A 22,958-nucleotide genomic window follows, 5' to 3' on the forward strand; every position below is an offset into this window, starting at 1 on the left:
AGCAACCTCAAGAAATCTGTGAGTTTAACTACACTCTCATGTTAACGTACACTTTATTCCAACAAATCAGTGCCGTTCAGTATTCTTTAGAGAAAATGACTAATAAAAATGTTAGCATGTGGACGTAACGTGCTGTTCATATCTCTTCTGTTCCTACGTTACATCTTATTGTATCCGTAATTAATTCGGTTCTCTGCGATACACACTTTCGAAATGCTCTGGAGTCACTGAAGCGTCGACATCACGTTATAAATTACTCGGGATCTAATCAACATTTTACAATGAAAGAAACGGTATTGATTAAGTATGTTTTTCTGTTTTCAGTTGTGTCAAAAATAATAACAGGTTCCCCTTTTTTAAAAAAAATCATACTTCCGTGCATTTCTCAATCGTTTGAATTAACCAATTACACCGGCCCCTCTCCTCACTATCTGTCCGAGGAACTGGTTATTAAGTGTTTCTTGTGGTTTGGGAAGTGGTTCCAATGTCAGTGTTAGTTGACTCTCCCTATACAAAGAACGCTATTGGCGTAACACAAAGAGGAAAATTAAACGTATTTACGGTATAGTGTATTTTATAAAGGAATGAAGGGGAGAAAAGAAACAATCGGGGCCATACATCCGTCCATCGGGGGAAGCCGTGGGCAGGGAAGGCAGGGGTCGTCATTGAGGCCTGGCCACGGTGCCCTTGGACCTCTCCACAGTCGGATGCATAAGAGGAGAGTGCGTGTGGTGGCTAGGTGGGGTGAGCCAAACTTCTGCGTATTTAATTGATCCGAATTCCGGTAACATAGAATGGGAGGGTAAAGTATCATGGTGCTGCCTTGTGCGAGCTGCATTGATCGGTGAGTTAGGTGGGCCCGTGTTTGTAACTTTCTCAGAACGTGGAGACGAAATATTCTGATGCATTCAGAAGAGTTGGAGGATATCTCATATGAGGGAATAGTGGGGATACGGCACATTACGCTCCAACTGGGTGGGGTGAACTTGAGTACCCTTTACGAGAAGTTGGCAAACAGGGTGTAGTAAATGGTCGTCGCTCCAAGTCTACATGGATGTCTGTAACCTGCACCAAATACTGATGCCTGATTTGTCGTCGTCGATAATATGGCGCTGGTTTGGCAGCTGGAAAACACACTCTCTCAGGAAAGATGTACGTCTTAGATTCAACCACGGTCTGATGAATGCGGAGAAAGCAGGCGACTTCCTTGCGGCTGAGCTCCCAGACTTCAATAATTGACAGGAATGTGAGACGGTGTTGACAAGCAGCTCACGAAGGGGTGTCACCTGATTCAGCTGGATGTAACTTCTGTCGCGTCCGAAATCTGCCATTGGTAATCAGATACCACGATGCTCGAACATAAGAGGGAAGGTAAACTTGTTTTATACGGGACCATACGTTTAACCAACGGATCGCAGGGTACTTCTGTTCGGCAACATTGCGTAACACTTCACGTAACAAAGTGAGGCAGATGTCTTTAGCCGTAGGAGGACGCTTGTTTGGGAGGGAGAGGTGCACACAACTGTAGGCCAAAAAATAGGTCTCAATATGCGACAAGGAGATATGAATGTGAAGAGGCTGAAAAAAATCTGTTAACCAGTTGCAAGACGAATGTTTCTTTAGCCCTTGACCTACGTTTCGATATTTCTAAAAATATCTTCTTCGAAATGTGGGCCTTGTTACATACCATGGTGGTAAATTACATATGATAGACCCGAGCGGCACTTGTCATACATAACATTGCTATCAAGACCAGAAACTCCACATTCCATGGCTTAAGACAGCAACCAGATTACATTCTGGGTACGTCAGAATAAATGCAAAAATGTGTTCGCCCGTTGTGCATTTATTCTGACATACGATGAATGTAATCTGGCTGCTGTCTTAACCCATGGTATCTGAAGTTTATGGTTTTTATATCAATTTATGTATGACAATAGGCACTCGGTTTCAGCTAATGTAATTTACCACGAAGTGATGTTACGAGCCCTACTACTTCCGAAAAATATATTTTTAGAAATATCGAAACGTATGTCTGGGGCTAAATAAACCTTTGCTTTGCAACTGGTTGGCTGATTTTTTCATCTTCAAATTTATACAGTTGCTGATTTGCAGCCATGTTTAAGATTCTGGGATACCAATGTGACCATCCGACATTGGTGGAAGGATGGACGCCGGCGTGAGGACATCCACCAAATCACGTGTGATGGACTCTTCTGGTGTGGTCCATTGTTTCTGAACACTCGCATATATAGAGCATTAGCTTTGTGCTGTACGTTGCATTGACCAAGTCCTCCGTCTCGCTTGGAGAGATGGGTGGCAGAGGGGAGGGAGCGTAAGCGTTTCATATCGGATCTCAAAGATTGTTTCCACCGTGAGGTAGCAGCCGATAGCTGCTTGCAGTGCAAGTACAATCTCTGCTTTAAGGGTAGTACTTGCGTAACATGCACAGTTTTGAAGCAACTTGGCGAATGAGGTACACGACCCGCTGTAGAGAGTCGCTGGGGCGGATTAGATTGTTGTAGACCTCTGCGCGAACGCTCTGCAACGCACGCCGAAAATTAGCGACTGTCGTACGGGATGTATTGGAGGTGATGACAACTCCCAGGTTCTTGATGGTCTCCAGCCGTGGAAAGGATGCCAGTTCGGCATCTGGGAGGTAGCTGGCAGCGCTAGAGATTTATTGTCCTTCCTCGTACTCCATATTTCTTGATTTCTTCAGTGGTCTGTCGTGTTTCCGCACCGAAGCGAACCAATGCAGATGGTCAATTTAGGCTCGAGAACGGAAGATGTGCTGTCTTAACATGCCTCCAGAGATCTTTCATTTGAGGTTCCCAACGAGGGGTTTCAGCATGGAGACTTACGCAAGATCGATAGCGAACAGCCTTGTATGAAAGATTGCCACATCGGAACTAAACTCGTTTGGCAACCGTTGACTTGTGTATGAGAGCTAACACTGTCACAATTTCCATGTATGATGTTGAGGAAGGAGGGTGTGAAGCCCGTTCGGGCCATCACAGAGAACGGGAAACCACTATGTACGTCGTCCTATGAATTATCGAAGTCGACTGCGACCATAGCTACCGGAGCGGACACATAGCGGCCAGTGGTATCACATCACCACATTCTTCGGCTGCTGGCTGCATAGTCACTTGACCACATGGGGTCGCCTGACCCGGTGAAAGGATTCTGGGAAGAAGGGGACGAACATGCGCCACCAAAATGCGGGAAAAGATATTGGAGCTTGCATTGAAGAGGGTAAGCGGACATAAATCTGTGATTTCAGCACCACAGCGTCGATTATGTATAGAAACGGTGATACGTGTGATAAAGCTAGGAGGAGTTACAAGGCCTCGCGTGAAAAGTTCTTGAAATACGCTGGTCAACCTCGGGCCCTTTGCTGTCGGGAAGGCATGGTAGATCTCTGTAGGAAGACCATCCATAACTGAATATTTGTTAATGGCGTCGTTTTCGATGTCAGGCTTTACTTCTTCTCTCCATCTGAGATGGTTCAGTGATGTAAGACAAGACCTGACCAGTTGCTGTCGCGTTGACAGTCTCAGCGCCGTAGATATTCCGGTGCTAATACTTGAAAGTCGTGTCTATTTCAGATTGCTGGGTGAGGGTTTGTGGCTATGGCGTGATGAGCTCGAATATGACGAGTAGTCATCCTCATCGTCGTCTGTCGTTGGTTACGATGTGAGGCATAGGAATGACTCTACGCACTATAGGACTTAACATCTGAGGTCATCAGTCCCCTAGGCTTAGAACTACTTAAAACTAACCTGGAGACATCACACACATCGATGCCCGAGGCAGGATTCGAAACTGCGACTGTAGCAGCCACGTGGTTCCGGACTGAAGCGGCTGGAACTGCTCGGCCACAGCGGCCGGCCAATGCATAGTAAGTATCTCGCGGTCCAGTAAGTCCTACAGACTAGTTTTCACGAGGAGTCCCTGTAGATGACGGCGCACCATCGCTAATATGCGCACCTTAATCAATTGCCGCTTCCCCTGGATGGTGGGGTGGTGTCCTTGGGTGTCTGACTCTGAGAGGATAGGATAACAGCAGCTAGTTGTGTGTCGACGCCATTCCGCCGTTCTGCCCGTATCGCATCAGTATTTGCCGCATGGAGTGCATGGCACATTGTAACCGCCATTCTAAAGTCGTTCTTTAGGTGAGTAGTCGTCGTTCACAGGTCGTCCATGTTTCTGTTAAGCGTCGTTGACATTCCGTCTGCTGGAGATGTGTGATGTTCGTTTTCCACAGTGTACAACTACTCCATACTGGTCGCAATTTGTGAAGAATCGAGCAGATGTGTAGACTGTGATCAGAGAAAGTAAGCGGCCACCGTTCAGAGTATTGGAAATCGATGGTAGCTCATGGGAGACGTGTTTCAAATCAGCTTCCCGAATGGAATGCTTGATATTTGTGTCTACGGGCATTGCCAGACTTATCTCCTCATGTCTCGCTGAGCCAGATGTAGACGCCTAATGTTCTCAGACAAAGCTGAAGTCACCTCGACGCAAATAGCATAAAGCACTAAGAACAATGAGGCAGTGTCTTTGGAGTTGAAAGTGGCTCTCTCCTGCTCGCAGGTGAAATCACGTGGGGTGTAGATGTCGGTACTGTTGAGGACCATGCCTCGTGCTTTGGGGGTAATGGTGAAACCGTAACAGCGAATCCCTGAGAAACCCCCTGCCTAGGGAGTCATCGCCAGAGGTGCAGCGCATGTACCTGGCAACGTGATGCAGAGCAGCGAGTTGTGCTTCCTGCAGTTGTGCAATACCTACTTGAGATACCTAAATGTAGCAGAGGTCGAACTACGGGGTTGTATTGAGTGTTGTACCCCTCTCACAGACCATGCCGTTCAGTCCCTGAAGTAGACTCGCTATCGCCGTCCATAGGAATTGCAACGGGAGCGAGGCGAGGCACCTGATACGAGATTTAGCGACGTCTGCGTTTATGGGGCTTGGGTGACGCTTCTTCCGTAACAGGCCTTCCGTGTCGGAATACGGGAGTGAATCGCGTCGTTCTGGCTCAACGGCTGTCACCGGTACTGTCGCTAATGCAAAATTACATTGAGTCGTCGTCGGATGACCAGCGTCTCCCGGCGGTGGTTCCGGCGGTATCGACACGGCTATTAGTCGCTGTGAAGGTCGTACGACGGTTATATCGTTGACGTCTGATAGGGGTGCCGATATAGGATCCAGGCAGTGGTGCGATAGCCATCGCGTGGGACACTGGAAAGGACGTAGGCTGCGGTGCAGGCATCTCGTCAGAGGCTGGCAGTTGTGTGACTTGATTGAAAGTGCCCGTCCTTGCTGCATCCTGAACAAGTCAGCGACTGGCCGTCGTAAATGACGACCGAGCAGTTAAGATGGCATATGACGATAGGTATCATCTTCCCGACGCCACTGATGCCGCGTAAGTTTGAAATTGTGCCTACAATTTAGCCGTGAAGTGTGCAGAAGGATGGCAGGCGCCCATAATGTCGGCCGCCGGGAGTTCAAAGACCCGAATCGTCCACATGCTCCGACGTCTCCTTGTCAGGACCGGAGTCCAGATGCGTGTTCCGATGGATCTTATAGCAAGTCGCGTCAAAGATGACTTTAACACACACCGTAATGTTCAGTATTGAAAAGTGTACGCCTACTCTGTCGTTTGCCGGGATTTTGGCTACATCCCGAATAAAGCAAACTACCACGACTTCCTTTGGTCTTGCACAGTCACTGCAGAACGTCAAACGAGGCGTCGATTCACGGAATCTGTTCGCCATTGCTCTGGGGCACTAGATGAAGCGCAAGTAACGGTCGTAGATGGTAAACAAAACTAGCATGCACGCTCCTCAGGAGAAAATACAGGACGTCCGCAATGCTCATCTGCTAAAGCCATACTGCCAATTGAACCACCTCAGTGAACGCGCAACACTGAATGTAAGGACAGTTTTCACGGGGAGTGTAATGTTGCTGTCGTTCTTTGCAACAGCGGGAAAGGATATCTCGGAAGTGATATTTACAGGGTGTTTCAAAAATGACCGGTATATTTGAAACGGCAATAAAAACTAAACGAGCAGCGATAGAAATACACCGTTTGTTGCAATATGCTTGGGACAACAGTACGTTTTCAGGCGGACAAACTTTCGAAATTAAAGTAGTTACAATTTTCAACAACAGATGGCGCTGCAAGTGATGTGAAAGGTATAGAAGACAACGCAGTCTGTGGGTGCGCCATTCTGTACGTCGTCTTTCTGCTGTAAGCGTGTGCTGTTCACAACGTGCAAGTGTGCTGTGGACAACATGGTTTATTCCTTAGAACAGAGGATTTTTCTGGTGTTGGAATTCCACCGCCTAGAACACAGTGTTGTTGCAACAAGACGAAGTTTTCAACGGAGGTTTAATGTAACCAAAGGACCGAAAAGCGATACAATAAAGGATCTGTTTGAAAAATTTCAACGGACTGGGAACGTGACGGATGAACGTGCTGGAAAGGTAGGGCCACTGCATACAGCAACCACAGAGGGCAACGCACAGCTAGTGCAGCAGGTGATCCAACAGCGGCCTCGGGTTTCCGTTCGCCGTGTTGCAGCTGCGGTCCAAATGACGCCATCGTCCACGTATCGTCTCATGCGCCAGAGTTTACACCTCTATCCATTCAAAAATCAAACGCGGCAACCCCTCAGTGCCGCTACCATTGCTGCACGAGAGACATTCGCTAACGATATAGTGCACAGGATTGATGACGGCGATATGCATGTGGGCAGCATTTGGTTTACTGACGAAGCTTATTTTTACCTGGACGGCTTCGTCAATAAACAGAACTGGCGCATATGGGGAACCGAAAAGCCCCATTTTCAGTCCCATCGTCCCTGCATCCTCAAAAAGTACTGGTCTGGGCCGCCATTTCTTCCAAAGGAATCATTGGCCCATTTTTCAGATCCGAAACGAATACTGCATCACGCTATCTGGACATTCTTCGTGAATTTGTGGCGGTACAAACTGCCTTAGACGACACTGCGAACACCTCGTGGTTTATGCAAGATGGTGCCCGGCCACATCGCACGGCCGACGTCTTTAATTTCCTGAATGAATATTTCGATGATCGTGTGATTGCTTTGGGCTCTCCGAAACATACAGGAGGCGGCGTGGATTGGCCTCCCTATTCGCCAGACATGAACCCCTATGACTTCTTTCTGTGGGGACACTTGAAAGACCAGGTGTACCGCCAGAATCCAGAAACAATTGAACTGCTGAAGCAGTACATCTCATCTGCATGTGAAGCCATTCCGCCAGACGCGTTGTCAAAGGTTTCGGGTAATTTCATTCAGAGACTACGCCATATTATTGCTACGCATGGTTGATATGTGGAAAATATCGTACTATAGAGTTTCCCAGACCGCAGCGCCATCTGTTGTTGACAATTGTAACTACTGTAATTTCGAAAGTTTGTCTGCCTGAAAACGTACTGTTGTCCCAAGCATATTGCAACAAACGGTGTATTTCTATCGCTGCTCGTTTAGTTTGTTTTGCCGTTACAAATATACCGGTCATTTTTGAAACACCCTGTAAATGTCGTGTGACTAGGGCCTCCCGTCGGGTAGACCATTCGCCGCGTGCATGTCTTACGATTTGACACCGCTTCGGCGACTTGCGCGTCGATGGGGATGAAGTGATGATGATTAGAACAACACAACACCCAGTCCCTGAGAGGAGAAAATCTCCGACCCACCCGGAATCGAATGAGGGCCCTTAGGATTGACATTCTGTCGCGCTGACCACTCAACTACTGGGGGCGTACCGGTATCTCGGAAGTAAATTAATATTAACAACAGAGCGTAAAACTTTTTAAGTTAGAGAACTTGTGCAATAACACGGTGGCACTTTGCCGGTACAATGCAACCACATTTTACTTATCTTCTCATTCTTTGGCAGAGTCAACAATAATTTTTCGACAGTTTTGTTAGAAGTATTTCTACAGTTCGGTACTACACATCATATGTAACCTGTTTTCCGTAAAGTTTTTGATAAATTACAAAACAAGTTGGTCAAATGTTTGTGAGCCGGCCGGAGTGGCAGAGTGGTTCTAGGCGCTACAGTCTGGAACCCCGCGACCGCTGCGGTTGCAGGTTCGAATCCTTCCTCGGGCATGGATGTGTGTGATGTCCTTAGGTTAGTTAGGTTTAAGTAGTTCTAAGTTCTAGGGGACTGATGACCTCAACAGTTAAGTCCAATAGTGCTCAGAGCCATTTGAAGCATTTTGAGCCTGGGACTTAACTGCTAAGGTCATCAGTCCCTACGCTTACACACTAGTTAACCTAAATTATCCCAAGGACAAACACACACACCCATGCCCGAGGGAGGACTCGAACCTCCGCCGGGACCAGCCGCACAGTCCATGCCTGCAGCGCCTGAGACCGCTCAGCTAATCCCGCGCGGCTCCAAAACAAGACGTCACTTTGAATGATCCTTACGACAGTAGGAATAGCGAGCTATCCAGTGCCATTACAGGCATCAATACGACGCAAATGCAGCGTTTTCAAGAGCTTTCAAATTATTTAAATTTCATTTCCATTTTCTTTTTCTCTTTTTGTTTTGTTTTTAATACTGAAATTCATGAGGAAAGTTTTGTGGCGGTGTTCGTAGCGACAAACACTTGGCTGTGGAAATGGCTTACGAAGTCACCGCCACACTTTTAATAGCGGGCCGACCGGTCCGCTGGAACAGTGAACAGAAAGATGAAAGCCCAAACACTCATATTAAATAAAAGTCTGTACTTATCTTTTATTGATGAAGATACAGTAACACAGTAGTGAACTCGGTGTCTACAGAAATCTGTCTAGTTCGAGTCGGAGCGGCTAGGTCAGCGTCGGCTGACGACAAACAACAACTCTGCTGTGATGAACACACAACTGACGAGCAAGTACACAATTCGGTGGCGAGTATACAACTGAGCGGCGAATACAGAACTGTCCTAGCGCTCGCGACTCCAGCGCTTAAGAAGCCAGAAGCCAGCGGTGGCGCGCGCAGACTTGCGGCGATTTCCTGTATCGCTGGCGCTGCTTATACGGACGGCGTCCGGACTTCGATGCTGCCAACCTTTTGGCAGCGGGCTCGGTTGGCATTACTGGCTAGGACATAACACTCGTCCCCCCCAAATCGCCGCACCGTCGTGGAATAATGACGTGGCAAGCGTCGACGGCGGGGGAGGGGTCTGGCCGCAGGCGTAGCAGAAGAGACCGGGGCGGAGACTGTTGTCGGCGGCAGTCCCCGGTCCGCACCCCAGCATTGGCTGCGCGGGGCCCCGGGAAACACCGACTGAAAACCGAGGTCAGGGTGCACGCCTGTGACCACGGGCGCAGCTTCTGGTACTGGACGCGACGGGGCGCCGGGACCCACGAAGAGAGGCAGCGTCTCCTGACGCTGCGTCGACGGCTGCTGAGTGGGCGCCGGACAAGGCGCTGCGGTGTCAGACTCCTTGGGGGTGCCCAAGGAAAGCGGCTGCAGGACAGGCTGCACAGCCACCGCTTGGGAAGGCGGCCCGGCTGAGGGGTCGACGTCCATCAGCTCCGAAGGCGGTGGCGACTGAAGAGGGACCGCAGGCGCCGGAGCGACCACCTGGGGCGCTCCCGAATGAAGCTGCGCGGGAGGCATCAACGGGACGGGCTGTCGACGTGGTAGCGGCGACGGCTGCTGCTGCTGCTGCTGCTGCCCTGGGGACGGCAGCGAAGTCGGAAGGCGCGGCTGGAACCCGCCGCGGACCAAATCTGTGGACAAAGAACGAGCGGCAGAATCCGGGCGGCCAGCGCGGCGCAACTGGTTCTGATGCCTCCTGTGCACCCCAGTAGCACCTTGAACAGTATAAAAACCGCGACCCTGGACACTTATCACGGTACCACGTTCCCAACGACGGCGACCGTGATAAACGCTGAAGAAAACGGCGTCGTTGTGCTGAAAACGCGTGCGATGCTCAGAAGCGGCGGGTCGATCCGGGGGGTGCAACAACCGTAGTAGGGTGCGATGACGACGGCCGTGGAGAAGCTCCGCAGGCGAAGGGCCGTCGCGTGGCGTGGTCCGGTACGACGACAGGAACGTGATGAGGGCCTGCTGACGAGAGTGCGTAGCACGAAGGCGATCCATATGATCCTTGAATGTGCGTACAAAACGTTCCGCTGCACCATTCGATTGAGGGTGGAACGGCGGAGTAAGAACATGGCGAATGCCATTGGAAGAACAAAAACTTTCAAATTCAGCAGAGGTAAATTGTGGATCATTGTCAGACACTAAAACTTCTGGAAGACCCTCAATACAAAAAATTGAAGTCAACGCCTGTATAGTTTGTGCAGACGTTGTAGACTGCATGGGCACAACAAACGGAAAATTACTAAATGCATCTATCACGATGAGCCAACGAGAATTCCAATATGGACCAGCGAAATCAATATGTACGCGCTGCCAGGGACCGGCAGGGCGTGCCCACTCAAAATAGCGTTGAGGCGGAGCAGCTTGGTGTTCGGCACACGTCGAACAATCTGTAGACATCTGTGTAATCTGCTTATCAATGCCGATACATGTACAATGACGGCGGGCAAGCTGCTTGGTGCGGACCACTCCCCAATGACCTTGATGCAACAAGGCGAGGACCTTGGATTGGAGCACTTGGGGAACCACTACACGAAGCTGGTCATTCTCGGTGCGTAACAGCAAAACTCCGTGCGAAACAGACAACAGATGACGTTGCGGATAATAGCGACGAACCACAGGATCCGATATGTGCTTTGCCTTGGACGGCCAACCACGTTGAACAAAACGTAATAGTAAACTCAGATGAGGATCCGTAGCTGTCTCACGTGCCACCTGACGATAATCAATCGGAAAATCCCGGAGGGATTGATGCTCATCGGCGTCAATCTGATGGCAAGAGTCTTCGGAGGAATCGAAGACATCATCCGCAGCAATCGGCAATATAGAAAGCGCGTCAGCGTTTGCATGCTGAGCTGTAGGGCGATACAGTATCTCATACTGGTATTGTGATAACAAAAGAGCCCAACGTTGTAGTCTCTGAGCTGTCCGCTGAGGAACTGGTTTAGACGGATGAAACAGTGACGTCAGGGGCTTGTGATCTGTTACTAAATAGAATGGTCTACCATAGAGGTAGTGATGGAATTTTTTGACACCGAACACAAGAGCCAACGCTTCCTTGTCCAATTGGCTGTAATTACACTGAGCTTTGTTTAGCAATTTAGATGCGAACGCAATAGGACGTTCGGTGTTACCGACTCGGTGAGACAACACAGCACCGAGGCCGAAAGAAGAGGCATCACAAGCTAACACCAGAGGCTTGTTAGGGTCGTAATGGACCAGACAACGATCATTCAATAAAGCCTCTTTAAGCTGCTGAAAGGCTGATTGGCAATCAGCTGACCACACAAACAGAACATTCTTACGGCGGAGACGATGCAACGGTGCAGCAGTCTGTGATGCATTAGGTATAAACCGAATATAATATGTCAATGTGCCAAGAACTGCTTGCAATTCATGCAGATTGCGAGGGGCGGGCAAATCACGAATAGCTGCTAAATGTGACTGGGAGGGATGAATGCCTTGAGCATTAATAACATGTCCCAGATACTCCAGCTCTGTAAGGAAAAATGAACATTTATCGATGTTGCAACGTAGGCCTGCCTGAGACAACACTTTAAACAAACACTCCAAATTACGGAAATGTTCAGCAGGCGTCCGACCGGACACAACAATATCGTCTAAATAGTTGCAACACGATGGCACATTAGCCAGAAGTTGTGACAAAAAACGCTGAAAAACAGCTGGAGCTGACGCACAACCAAAAGGCAAACGCAGAAAACGGAACAACCCCAACGACGTGTTTATGACAAAATACTGTTGTGATTGCTCGTCGAGGGGCAATTGCAAATATGCTTCACGGAGATCAATTTTGGAAAAGAAACGAGCTTCCCCTAACTTATCCATCAGCTCGTCCGGTCTAGGCAAAGGAAAAGAATCAATGACAGTCTGAGGATTCACTGTCGACTTAAAATCAGCACACAAACGTAACTTGCCCGACGGTTTCTTTATAATAACTAAGGGAGAAGCCCACTGGCTCGCTGAAACGGGTTGAATAACACCGTTGTTTTGCCAACGACGAAGTTCATCTTCTACAGGTGCCCGGAGGGCGTGAGGCACTGGACGAGCACGACAAAATCGAGGCTGAGCATTATCTTGTAACGTAATATGAGCGGCAAAGTTCGCAGCACAACCCAGTTCGTCTTTAAATATGTCACTGTATCGTTTACACAAATCGGTAATGCTGTCTTGAGGAACAACAACAGTATTAAGTTGCAACACATTGTCTTGGATAGACAGGCCAAACAAGTCAAAACAGTCTAATCCGAAAATGTTTACACTGTCTGTAGCGCGGAGCACTGTGAATGAAACTGTTTTTGTATTGCCACGGAATGTGGCTGGCACGCTACATACACCTAACACAGGAATTTGTTCGCCACTATATGTAGCCAAAGAATGTTTTGCCGCTGAAAGTTTAGGGCGGCCGATAGCCGCATACGTAGCACTATTTATGAGAGTCACAGACGCACCAGTGTCTAATTGAAAATTGAAGGTCTTATCCTGGATGCGTAGCTTCACAAATAGTTTATTACACTGTCGCTGGATCGGTGCAGTGGAGGCGGAAGACACAAAATCAGCGCGTTTAGCGCGTGTTCGCTGCTTACGACAACTCGTGGGTTGGGCGGGTGGAACAACAACTCCCTCTTCACTTGCAGTCTGTACATTACTTTTTACAGCGTTTGAATTACGCTTGGGTCGCATAGCAGAGGGCTAGTGGGTGGCTTATTGCGAACAAGTTTATTACCCACACGAACCGTGGAAGAGTCTTTAAACGCGACCTTCTGGGCGGGCTGGCTTTGAAGAACATGAATATCCAAGGGCTGGGCAGCACTAGAATTGTTCTTGCGTTTACGCAAACAAACAGTCTGGATGTGTCCTTTCCTTTGAAAAAAGTGACAAACCGCGTTTCTTAACGGGCAACGTTCACGAGGATGAGCAAGAACACACTTAGGGCAAGATTTAACTCTATCATTTTGCACACGCGGCTGACGAATGTGTGTAACACGCCGCGGCCGGCTAGTGTTTACAGTCTGACTCTGCCGGTGGGGCCGCGGGCGTGACAGAACTTGCTTAGCACCGGCAATTTGAGAAATACATGGCTGATCTAACTCACACTCAGCATAGTCAAAAGTATCTTGGGCTTCAATGATGTTCATCACAGTCTCTAATGACGGGTCAGGCAACTTTAAGATAGCAGCACGAATACGAGAATCTGCAATGTTTTGAGTAATAGCGTCTCGTAGCATGACATCACTGTAGGAAGCTCCACACACACAATTAAATCGGCACTGACGGGTGAGGCCCCGTAAATCTGTTAACCACTGTTTATTAGATTGATGTGGCAGTTCCTTTAATCTGAAGAACTTGAATCTGGCTGCTGCCACATGAACTCGCGACTCGAAATACTCAGCAAGCTTGTTAACAACAACGGCATAGTCTAAAGCTTCTGGCTGGGATTCCGGGAACAACTTACAAAGCAGTCGATAGACTTCCACTCCTGCAGTGGAAATTAAATAAAGCTGCCGCTCAGTACCTGTGATTTTGTAGACTGACATGTGCGCCTGCAACTGCGCGAAATATTCTCGCCATTCTTCTCTGGATTCATTAAAAGCCCGGAACTGTGGTGCTGCCTGTGCTTGTTCCTTTTGTGTTGGAGGATTAGCCGCTTGTTTGGCGATTGCTTCCACCAGACTTTGTATTTGCTGACTCTGTAACAAGATCAACTGTTGTAATTCGGCAGACATAGTGAACACAAATTAAACCAACCCCCAAAAGTTTATCGCTATAATTAGTATAACAAGAACAAGTTGAACCAGCCCTGCACACGAGTTCGGAAGACCTCGTCGCCAGTTTTGTGGCGGTGTTCGTAGCGACAAACACTTGGCTGTGGAAATGGCTTACGAAGTCACCGCCACACTTTTAATAGCGGGCCGACCGGTCCGCTGGAACAGTGAACAGAAAGATGAAAGCCCAAACACTCATATTAAATAAAAGTCGGTACTTATCTTTTATTGATGAAGATACAGTAACACAGTAGTGAACTCGGTGTCTACAGAAATCTGTCTAGTTCGAGTCGGAGCGGCTAGGTCAGCGTCGGCTGACGACAAACAACAACTCTGCTGTGATGAACACACAACTGACTAGCAAGTACACAATTCGGTGGCGAGTATACAACTGAGCGGCGAATACAGAACTGTCCTAGCGCTCGCGACTCCAGCGCTTAAGAAGCCAGAAGCCAGCGGTGGCGCGCGCAGACTTGCGGCGATTTCCTGTATCGCTGGCGCTGTTTATACGGACGGCGTCCGGACTTCGATGCTGCCAACCTTTTGGCAGCGGGCTCGGTTGGCATTACTGGCTAGGACATAACAGAAAGAAATAATATTATGTTCATAAAATGACATATTTGCTAATTTAAGATGTTTTCCAGGAAGCAGTGAAATCGCTACTTTTAAGTGTTTCAAGCAGGGCAATGACTCGTCAGCTTGGAATAACAAGATCCACGTTAACGTCGGGTAACTCGCCCCCTGAGAGCCGGTGTAAGGCGCTGATATGAATGAAGAAATATAAAGACGTGATACTCTGTTTTCGGCGCTCAACGAACAGGTGTCGGGTGAGGCGCGGACATTGTTTACCGCCACGTACAGAAACGGGCTGGCCCTGTCGGCTGGTGCGTCACCGCAGTACGGCGTGGCATGAGCCGCATCTGTATGCAAACGCAGCGGCCTGTGCTGTGTTACAGTGGGCAGGCGGTCGCTAATCACACCCGTTAGCGGCAACGGTCCGGCTCATTCACAGCTGCTTTGTGCCGCACGCACGGCACTAACTCGACAACACGGCCCGAGCCGTCAGGAGCACCCGCGAGCCGTCGCTGCTGCCACTGTGCCGATTCTCTGCAGGCCAGCAGTCGGCGGGGCTAGTGTGTTACCTCTCTTACACGGGTTCGCAAAGAAACAATGGCTCAGAAAATGGTGGAGACAGTTTGAAAGGGAATTAATTATGTCTCATTCTTTTGTAAGACGGAGACTTTCCAGGGATGTTTAGAGTTGTGTCGAAGTCTGTCAGCGGTTCACCCAGTCCTTAAGTAAAGAGATAGCGTGAAATAAAATAAAAACTACTATTCCTATCACACATTTGTGGTGCTTATACAGGGTGGTCCATTGATCGTGACCGGACCAAATATCTCACGAAATAAGCGTCAAACGAAAAAACTAGAAAGAACGAAACATGGCTAGCTTTAAGGGGGAAACCAGATGAAGCTGTGGTTGGACCGCTAGATGGCGCTGCCATAGGTCAAACGGATATGAACTGCGTTTTTTAAAATAGGAACTCCCATTTTTTATTACATATTCGTGTAGTACGTAAAGAAATATGAATGTTTTAGTTGGACCACTTATTTCGCTTTGTGAAAGCTGGCGCTGTAGTAGTCACAAAAGTGTAAGTACGTGGTATCACGTAACATTCCGCCAGTGCGGACGGTATTTGCTTCATGATACATTACCCCTGTTAAAATGGACCGTTTACCAATTGCGGAAAAGGTCGATATCGTGGTGATGTATGGCTATTGTGATCAAAATGCCCAACGGGCGTGTGCTATGTATGCTGCTCGGTATCCTGGACGACATCATCCATGTGTCGGAACCGTTCGCCGGATACTTACGATATTTAAGGAAACAGGAAGAGTTCAGCCACATGTGAAACGTCAACCACGACCTGAAACGAATGATGCCTAAGTAGGTGTTTTATCTACTGTCGCGGCTAATCTGCACATCAGTAGCAGACAAATTGCGCGAGAATCGGGAATCTCAAAAACGTCCGTGTTGAGAACGCTACATCAACATCGGTTGCAGCCGTACCATATTTCTAAGCACCATAATTTCATGGCGACGACTTTGACCGTCTTGTACAGTTCTGCCACTGGACACAAGAGCGTCATTCACCAACAGCGGTAACGTAAACCGGCATAATATGCACTATTGGGCAACGGAAAATCCACGATGGCTGCGACAAGTGGAACACCAGCGACATTGGCGGGTTAATGTATGGTGCGATATTATGGGAGGAAGGATAATTGGCCCCCATTTTATCGATGGAAATATAAATGGTGTAATGTATGCTGATTTCCTACGTAATGTTCTACCGATGATACTACAAGATGTTTCACTGTATGACAGAATGGTGATGTACTTCAAACATGATGGATGTCCGGCACATAGCTCGCGTGCAGTTGAAGCGGTATTGAATAGCATATTTCACGACAGGTGGATTGGTCGTCGAAGCACCATACCATGGCACACACGCTCACCGGATCTGACGTCCACGGATTTCTTTCTGTGGGGTGAGTTGAAGGATATTTGCTATCTTGATCCACCGACAACGCCTGACAACATGCGTCAGCGCATTGTCAATGCATGTGCGAACATTACGGAAGGCAAACTACTCGCTGTTGAGAGGAATGTCGTTACACGTATTGCCAAATGCATTGAGGTTGACTGGCATCATTTTGAGCATTTATTGCACTAATGTGGTATTTACAAGTAACCACGATATAACAGCATGTGTTCTGACAAATGGTAAGTTCACAAAGGTACATGTATTACATTGGAACGAGAGAAAAAAGTGTTCAAACGTACCTATGTTGTGTATTTTAATTTAAAAAAACCTACCTGTTAGCAACTGTTCGTATTAAATTGTAAGCCATATGTCTGTGACTGAATACAGAGATACAAGTCGCTGAAGAATGAAATAAATAGGAAGTGCAGGGAAGCTAAGACGAAATGGCTGCAGGAAAAATGTGAAGACATCGAAAAAGATATGATTGTCGGAAGGACAGACTCAGCATACAGGAAAGTCAAAACAACCTTTGGTGACGTTAAAAGGAACGGTGGTAACATTAAGAGTGCAACGGGAATTCCACTGTTAAATGCAGAGGAGAGAGCAGATAGGCGGAAAGAATACATCTAAAGCCTCTATGAGGGTGAAGATTTGTCTGATGTGATAGAAGAAGAAACAGGAGTCGATTTAGAAGAGATAGGGGATCCGGTATTGGAATCGGAATTTAAAAGAGCTTTGGAGGACTTACGGTCAAATAAGGCAGATGGGATAGATAACATTCCATCAGAATTTCTAAAATTATTGGGGGAAGTGGCAACAAAACGACTACTCACGTTGGTGTGTAGAATATATGAGTCTGGCGACATACCATCTGACTTTCGGAAAAGCATCATCCACACAATTCCGAAGACGGCAAGAGCTGACAAGTGCGAGAATTATCGCACAATCAGCTTAACAGCTCATGCATCGAAGCTGCTTACAAGAATAATATACAGAAGAATGGAAAAGAAAAATGAGAATGCGCTAGGTGACGATCAATTTGGCTTTAGGAAAAGTAAAGGGACGAGAGAGGCAATTCTGACGTTACGGCTAATAATGGAAGCAAGGCTAAAGAAAAATCAAGACACTTTCATAGGATTTGTCGACCTGGAAAAAAGCGTTCGACAATATAAAATGGTGTAAGCTGTTCGAGATTCTGAAAAAAGTAAGGGTAAGCTATAGGGAGGGACGGGTCATATACGATATGTACAACAACCAAGAGGGAACAATAAGAATGGACGATCATGAGCGAAAAGCCCGTATTAAGAAGGGTGTAAGACAAGGCTGTAGCCTTTCGCCCCTACTCTTCAATATGTACATCGAGGAAGCAATGATGGAAATAAAAGAAAGGTTCAGGAGTGGAATTAAAATACAAGGTGAAAGGATATCAATGATACGATTCGCTGATGACATTGCTGTCCTGAGTGAAAGTGAAGAAGAATTATATGATCTGCTGAACGGAATGAACAGTCTAATGAGTACACAGTATGGTTTGAGAGTAAATCGGAGAAAGACGAAGGTAATGAGAAGTAGTAGAAATGAGAACAGCGAGAAACTTAACATCAGGATTGATGGTCACGAAGTCAATTAAGTTAAGGAATTCTGCTACCTAGGCAGTAAAATAACCAATGACGGACGGCGCAAGGAGGACATCAAAAGCAGACTCGCTATGGCAAAAAAGGCATTTCTGGCCAAGAGAAGTCTACTAATATCAAATACCGGCCTTAATTTGAGGAAGAAATTTCTGAGGATGTATGTCTGGAGTACAGCATTGTATGGTAGTGAAACATTAACCGTGGGAAAACCGGAACAGAAAAGAATCGAAGCTTTTGAGATGTGGTGCTATAGACGAATGTTGAAAATTAAGTGGACTGATACGGTAAGGAATGAGGAGGTTCTACGCATAATCGGAGAGGAAAGGAATATGTGGAAAACACTGATAAGGAGAGGGGACAGGATGATAGGACATCTGCTAAGACATGAGGGAATGACTTCCATGGTACTAGAGGGCAAAAACTGTAGAGGAAGACAGAGATTGGAATACGTCAAGCAAATAATGGAGGACGTAGGTTGCAAGTGCTACTCTAAGATGAAGAGGTTAGCACAGGAAAGGAATTCGTGGCGGGCCGCATCAAACCAGTCAGTAGACTGATGACCAAAAAAAAAAATGTCTGTGACTATTACATCGCCATCTATCGCAAAGCGAAAAAAGTGATCCAACTAAAAGATTCATATTTATTTACGATCTACAGGAATATGTAATAAAAATGGCTGTTCCCATTTAAAAAAATACGCAGTTGATATCCGTTTGACCTACGACAGCGCCATCTAGCGGGCCAACCACAGCGCCATCTGGTTTCCCTCTTCATGCTAGACGAGATTAGTTTTTTGTAGTTTTTTAGTTTGACGCTTATTTCGTGAGATATTTGGCCCGGTCACTATCAATGAACCACCCTATATAATTATGAAAGTGCTGACGGTGCAGGTGTTTCAGCACGAAATGACTTCTCTATTGAGTCCCATAAATGTTCGATGCGTTTCATGTCTGGATGTCCAGAATGAACTTCAAACCAATCGTGAACAATTGTGGCTCGGTGACAACTGCATCGTTGTTTGCGAATATGAAATAGATGAAAGGCTGCAAATGGTCTCCAAGTAGCTGAACATAATCATTTCCAGTCAATGATCGGTTCAGTTAGACCAGAGGACCCAGTTCATTCTACGCAAACACACCATTATGGAGCCTCCATCAGCTGACACAGTGCCTTGTTGACAACTTGTGTACACGGCTTCGTGGCCTCTGTGCCACACTCGAACCCTACCACCAGCTGTTACCAACTGAATCTGGGACTCCTTGTCTGACTAGGCTACCGTTTTCCTTTCGTCTAGAGGGCAACTGATACGATCATGAGCCCGGGACAGGTGCTGCGGACGACATATTGCTGTTAACAAAGGCACACGCTTCGGTCGTCTGCTGCCATAGCTCGTTACGCCGGATTTCGTGGCACTGTTTTAACTGATATGTGCGTCGTACGTCCCACATTAATTTCTGCTGGTGTTTCATGGAGAGTGGCTTTTTGTTAGCTCTGACAAATTTAGTCATTTGCTGTTTCTCTCGGTCGTTAAGTGGAGGGCGTCGCGCACTGCGTTAGCTGTGGTGAGAGGCAGCGCCGGAAGTTTATTTATCTCGGCACACCCTTGACGCTGTGGATCATATAATACTGGATTACCTAACGATTTACGAAAATGAATGTCCCAATGTCCCTTGCAGCTGTCTTCAACTACCATTCGGCGTTCAATGTCCATTAATTCTCGTCGTGCGTCCAAAATCACGTAGAAACCGTTTCACATGAATCACCTGTCAATAATGATAATAATAATAAACTGAGTGCATGATTCAACGATGGACTTGAACGGGTGTAATGGGACGCATGTCCTGAACAAATTCTAGGAACAATAACGTACAGGATGACATAAAAAAAGTGGTTAGCATCGTGGACGAGGCGACTGCTCGAATTATGCTAGCACATATCTTTTAAGCTATATTTTTTTCATCATTGGTCACATTATTTAATTTATATGACATTTGAGAGGTTATTTAATGAGAAAAACATCCACGAGCATTTTCATGATGTTGTAATGAATTTCATATGTTATTTGACTATTTACTACTTGTAATTAAATTTAAGGACGAGCGACCGTCTCGGAAATTCAAAGTCAAACCTCGATAAATAATGATGCAAACGAAGTTATTCACAATAAGTAATATAGTTAGTCCGAATGTAGCAGACTACGAGAGTAATATACAGTTACTTGCCGGATGTGCTCTCGACATCGACAACACAGGATCGTATTGTCATGCAGACATCGAAAACATAAATAGAAACTTCATTCAAATGCGCGTGGTCTTTTATTATATTACCTCTCAAATGTAATATAAATTAAATAATATGACCAATGATCACAAAAATGGATTAATAATTAAGTTTGAGAGAGAGTCGAAGCGTCGCCTGACATACGTTTGTCTTACGAAGCTCGAACGCTAATCCCTTGACCACCATGGAAATTGGAAATTTGTGGTAACGTCTTATGGGACCAAACTGCGGATTTCATCAGCGGTCCCTAAGCTTACGCACTACTTAATCTACCTTAAAGTAACTTACGCTAAGGACAACACACACACACCCATGCCCGAGGGAGGGCTCGAATCTCCGACGGGGGGAGTCGCGTGGAGCCTGACAAGACGCCCGAGACCGGTGGCTAACTCGTGCGGCTGATCACCATGTACTCTATCGTCAGCCCCCTACGCAAGATACATTAGCCACGTAACAGACACGTCAAAAGTCTATTGCAATTTCCTCGAAGTCTGATGTAAATCTGTGATCCCATCGTCATGGCATCCTCTTTTGGGTACAAATGACGGCTCCGCCAATCCATTAGGGCTCATCGCCGTTCCATGACTTTTCTCACCACAGTGTAATTCACTTAATCATGCATTACACTAATTCTCTCAAGCCACCTGCCACCACAGATCGCATGCCTCAGCACAGGACGTAGATATCTCTGAGTTCACCCATCAGTTAAATCATAAATTTCTCGAAATACCGTAGAACTACAGAAGATCCAGTGGCCGTCGGTTTCAAAAATTCACGCCAAGGTGTCGGTTGCGAGCAGGGGCACCGGCGTCTGAGACGGCCAGGCACCTGACGTCACCGCAGTACCGCCAACCTGTGCGTGGGCGGGCAGGACTGTAGCACGGGTAAATGTGTAAGCGACCGTCAGCATTTCCGGTCCCCTTCTTATTGGTAGCATACAGTGTGCGAGGACCCGAGGTTACAAAATTGCTGAGAGTCGTCCTCACGCACCCAGTGTTCGTGGCAGCATTTTGTATGCTTTGTTTCGTGACCAGCAGGCGCGCGGGAGAATACGCCATTTTGCCTTCCGTGAGTTCGTTTCCACCGCCATGGAAACAACCAGGGACCATTTCGCTCAGTTCCTATCTAATCAGTCGCGATGAAACACACATAGCAAAGCCGACCGAATTTAAGATGTAAATGATCGGCTTAAGACTTTAAGAGATCAGCCATTGGGTTTTATTAAGGTCAATTCGATAATCTTTATAGCTCCACCCTGCCAGTGTGATCGTAACGTGTTTCCACTCATTTCTCTTAAGTGTAACTTCTAATTCCGATTCCAGAGTTAATCATTGTTAATCTGCGTTAAAACTATCTCTAGCGACTAAAGTACGATATGTGTTCAAAAAAAAACCGGAACATTGTCCACATAATTTCTCTCCTTCTCTACTTATTTTATTGTGCATCGTTTCCTACGAACTACTCTCCTCCACAATTGGTGCACCGCTTCGAAGACCGTTTTCACTTACGGAAGCAGTCTTGGTACGCCATCTACGAATTTTCTTTTACTTTGTCTATCGTTGCAACGGTGTTTTCGACTCTGGAAGAAAAAGAAGAAATCTGCAGGGGCAGGTCTAGAGAGTATGGAGGATGAGGCAGCACAGTGATTTCGTTTTTCGTGCAATAGTCACGCACCAACAGGGATGAACGTGCGCGTGCAAAATTCAGGCCGTTTATTTCCCACATCTTCTCGCAAGTGTCCCAACACGTCCCGATAGCACCATTGATAAACAGTTTGTTACTGTGGTGCCAACTCACGATGAAGTAATTCTTCAAAGTCATTTAAAACTATCAGTATGGCTTTGACATTTGACCTGAGCTGACGAGCTTTCTTTGCTCTTGGAGAACCTCTCCCGACAGGTTGTGGAGACTGAATCTTGGTCTCTATATTTGAATCTTGGTCTCAACATTATAAGCATAGATTCATGTCTCATCACCTCTTATTATTATCCTCTTAAGCAACGTTTCGTTCTCATTTGCGCGATCCAAATGCTCTTCAAAGATTGCGACGCGAAGATCTTTCTGGACATGACTCATGAGCCTCGAGACGAACTTGTGGGCAAAACGATGCATTCCGAGACACAGTGTCAGGATTTCATGACATAATCCAACTGAAATGTTACACTCTTCTGCAGTCTATCGGACAGCCTGTTTTCGATTGCCATTCACCATTTCGTAGACGTTCCTGACTTCAGCGTCGTCGGTAGACTTCGAAGGCCATCCTGAACGAGGGTCATCTTTAACTTCCGTCCGACCATTTTTAAACCGTATCAACCATTCGTAACACCACGAACGTAAGTATACGGCATTATTTGGTGTGTCTCAGTAAAGTTTTTCTCGAGTTTCACGCAAAATCTTATGCAGACGCATTGCTCCTCTAATTTTGTCATCTCGAAATTCGCAAAGTGTGTGACACAACGTTCGCTTCAATACAGCACTGAACAATAACTAACAGACACACTACAATGAAACATCCGCCATTTACACACTAAACATAGGCGTGTGCAGGGATGCCAAAACACCATTGGCACGAAA

General features: G+C 46.9%; 1 protein-coding gene across 1 annotated transcript; it reads right to left on the reverse strand.

The window, feature by feature from the left end:
• Nucleotides 1-997: 997 nt before the first annotated feature.
• Nucleotides 998-12,840, reverse strand: LOC124623012 (vegetative cell wall protein gp1-like). Its single transcript, XM_047148802.1, has 3 exons — nt 12,744-12,840; nt 9,356-9,764; nt 998-1,124 (listed from the first exon to the last, which is right to left on the reverse strand). The coding sequence occupies exons 1-3, from the start codon at nt 12,838-12,840 to the stop codon at nt 998-1,000; spliced, it is 633 nt and encodes a 210-aa protein (XP_047004758.1).
• Between the last annotated feature and the right edge of the window lie 10,118 nt (nt 12,841-22,958).

This window comes from Schistocerca americana, chromosome 7 (assembly GCF_021461395.2).
Source record: "Schistocerca americana isolate TAMUIC-IGC-003095 chromosome 7, iqSchAmer2.1, whole genome shotgun sequence".
Classification (NCBI taxonomy): domain Eukaryota; kingdom Metazoa; phylum Arthropoda; class Insecta; order Orthoptera; family Acrididae; genus Schistocerca; species Schistocerca americana.

What these genes read in the sequence shown, in the direction of transcription:
- LOC124623012 (XM_047148802.1), bottom strand. Translation starts at nt 12,840, where the DNA reads ATGCGACCCAAGCGTAATTCAAACGCTGTAAAAAGTAATGTACAGACT. An exon ending in CGCCCAACCCACGAGTTGTC is followed by an intron (nt 9,765 to 12,743) that starts GTAAGCAGCGAA and finishes CTTTGTCCACAG; the next exon opens with ATTTGGTCCGCGGCGGGTTC. An exon ending in CGTCCAGTACCAGAAGCTGC is followed by an intron (nt 1,125 to 9,355) that starts GCCCGTGGTCAC and finishes TGTGTTTTCCAG; the next exon opens with CTGCCAAACCAGCGCCATAT.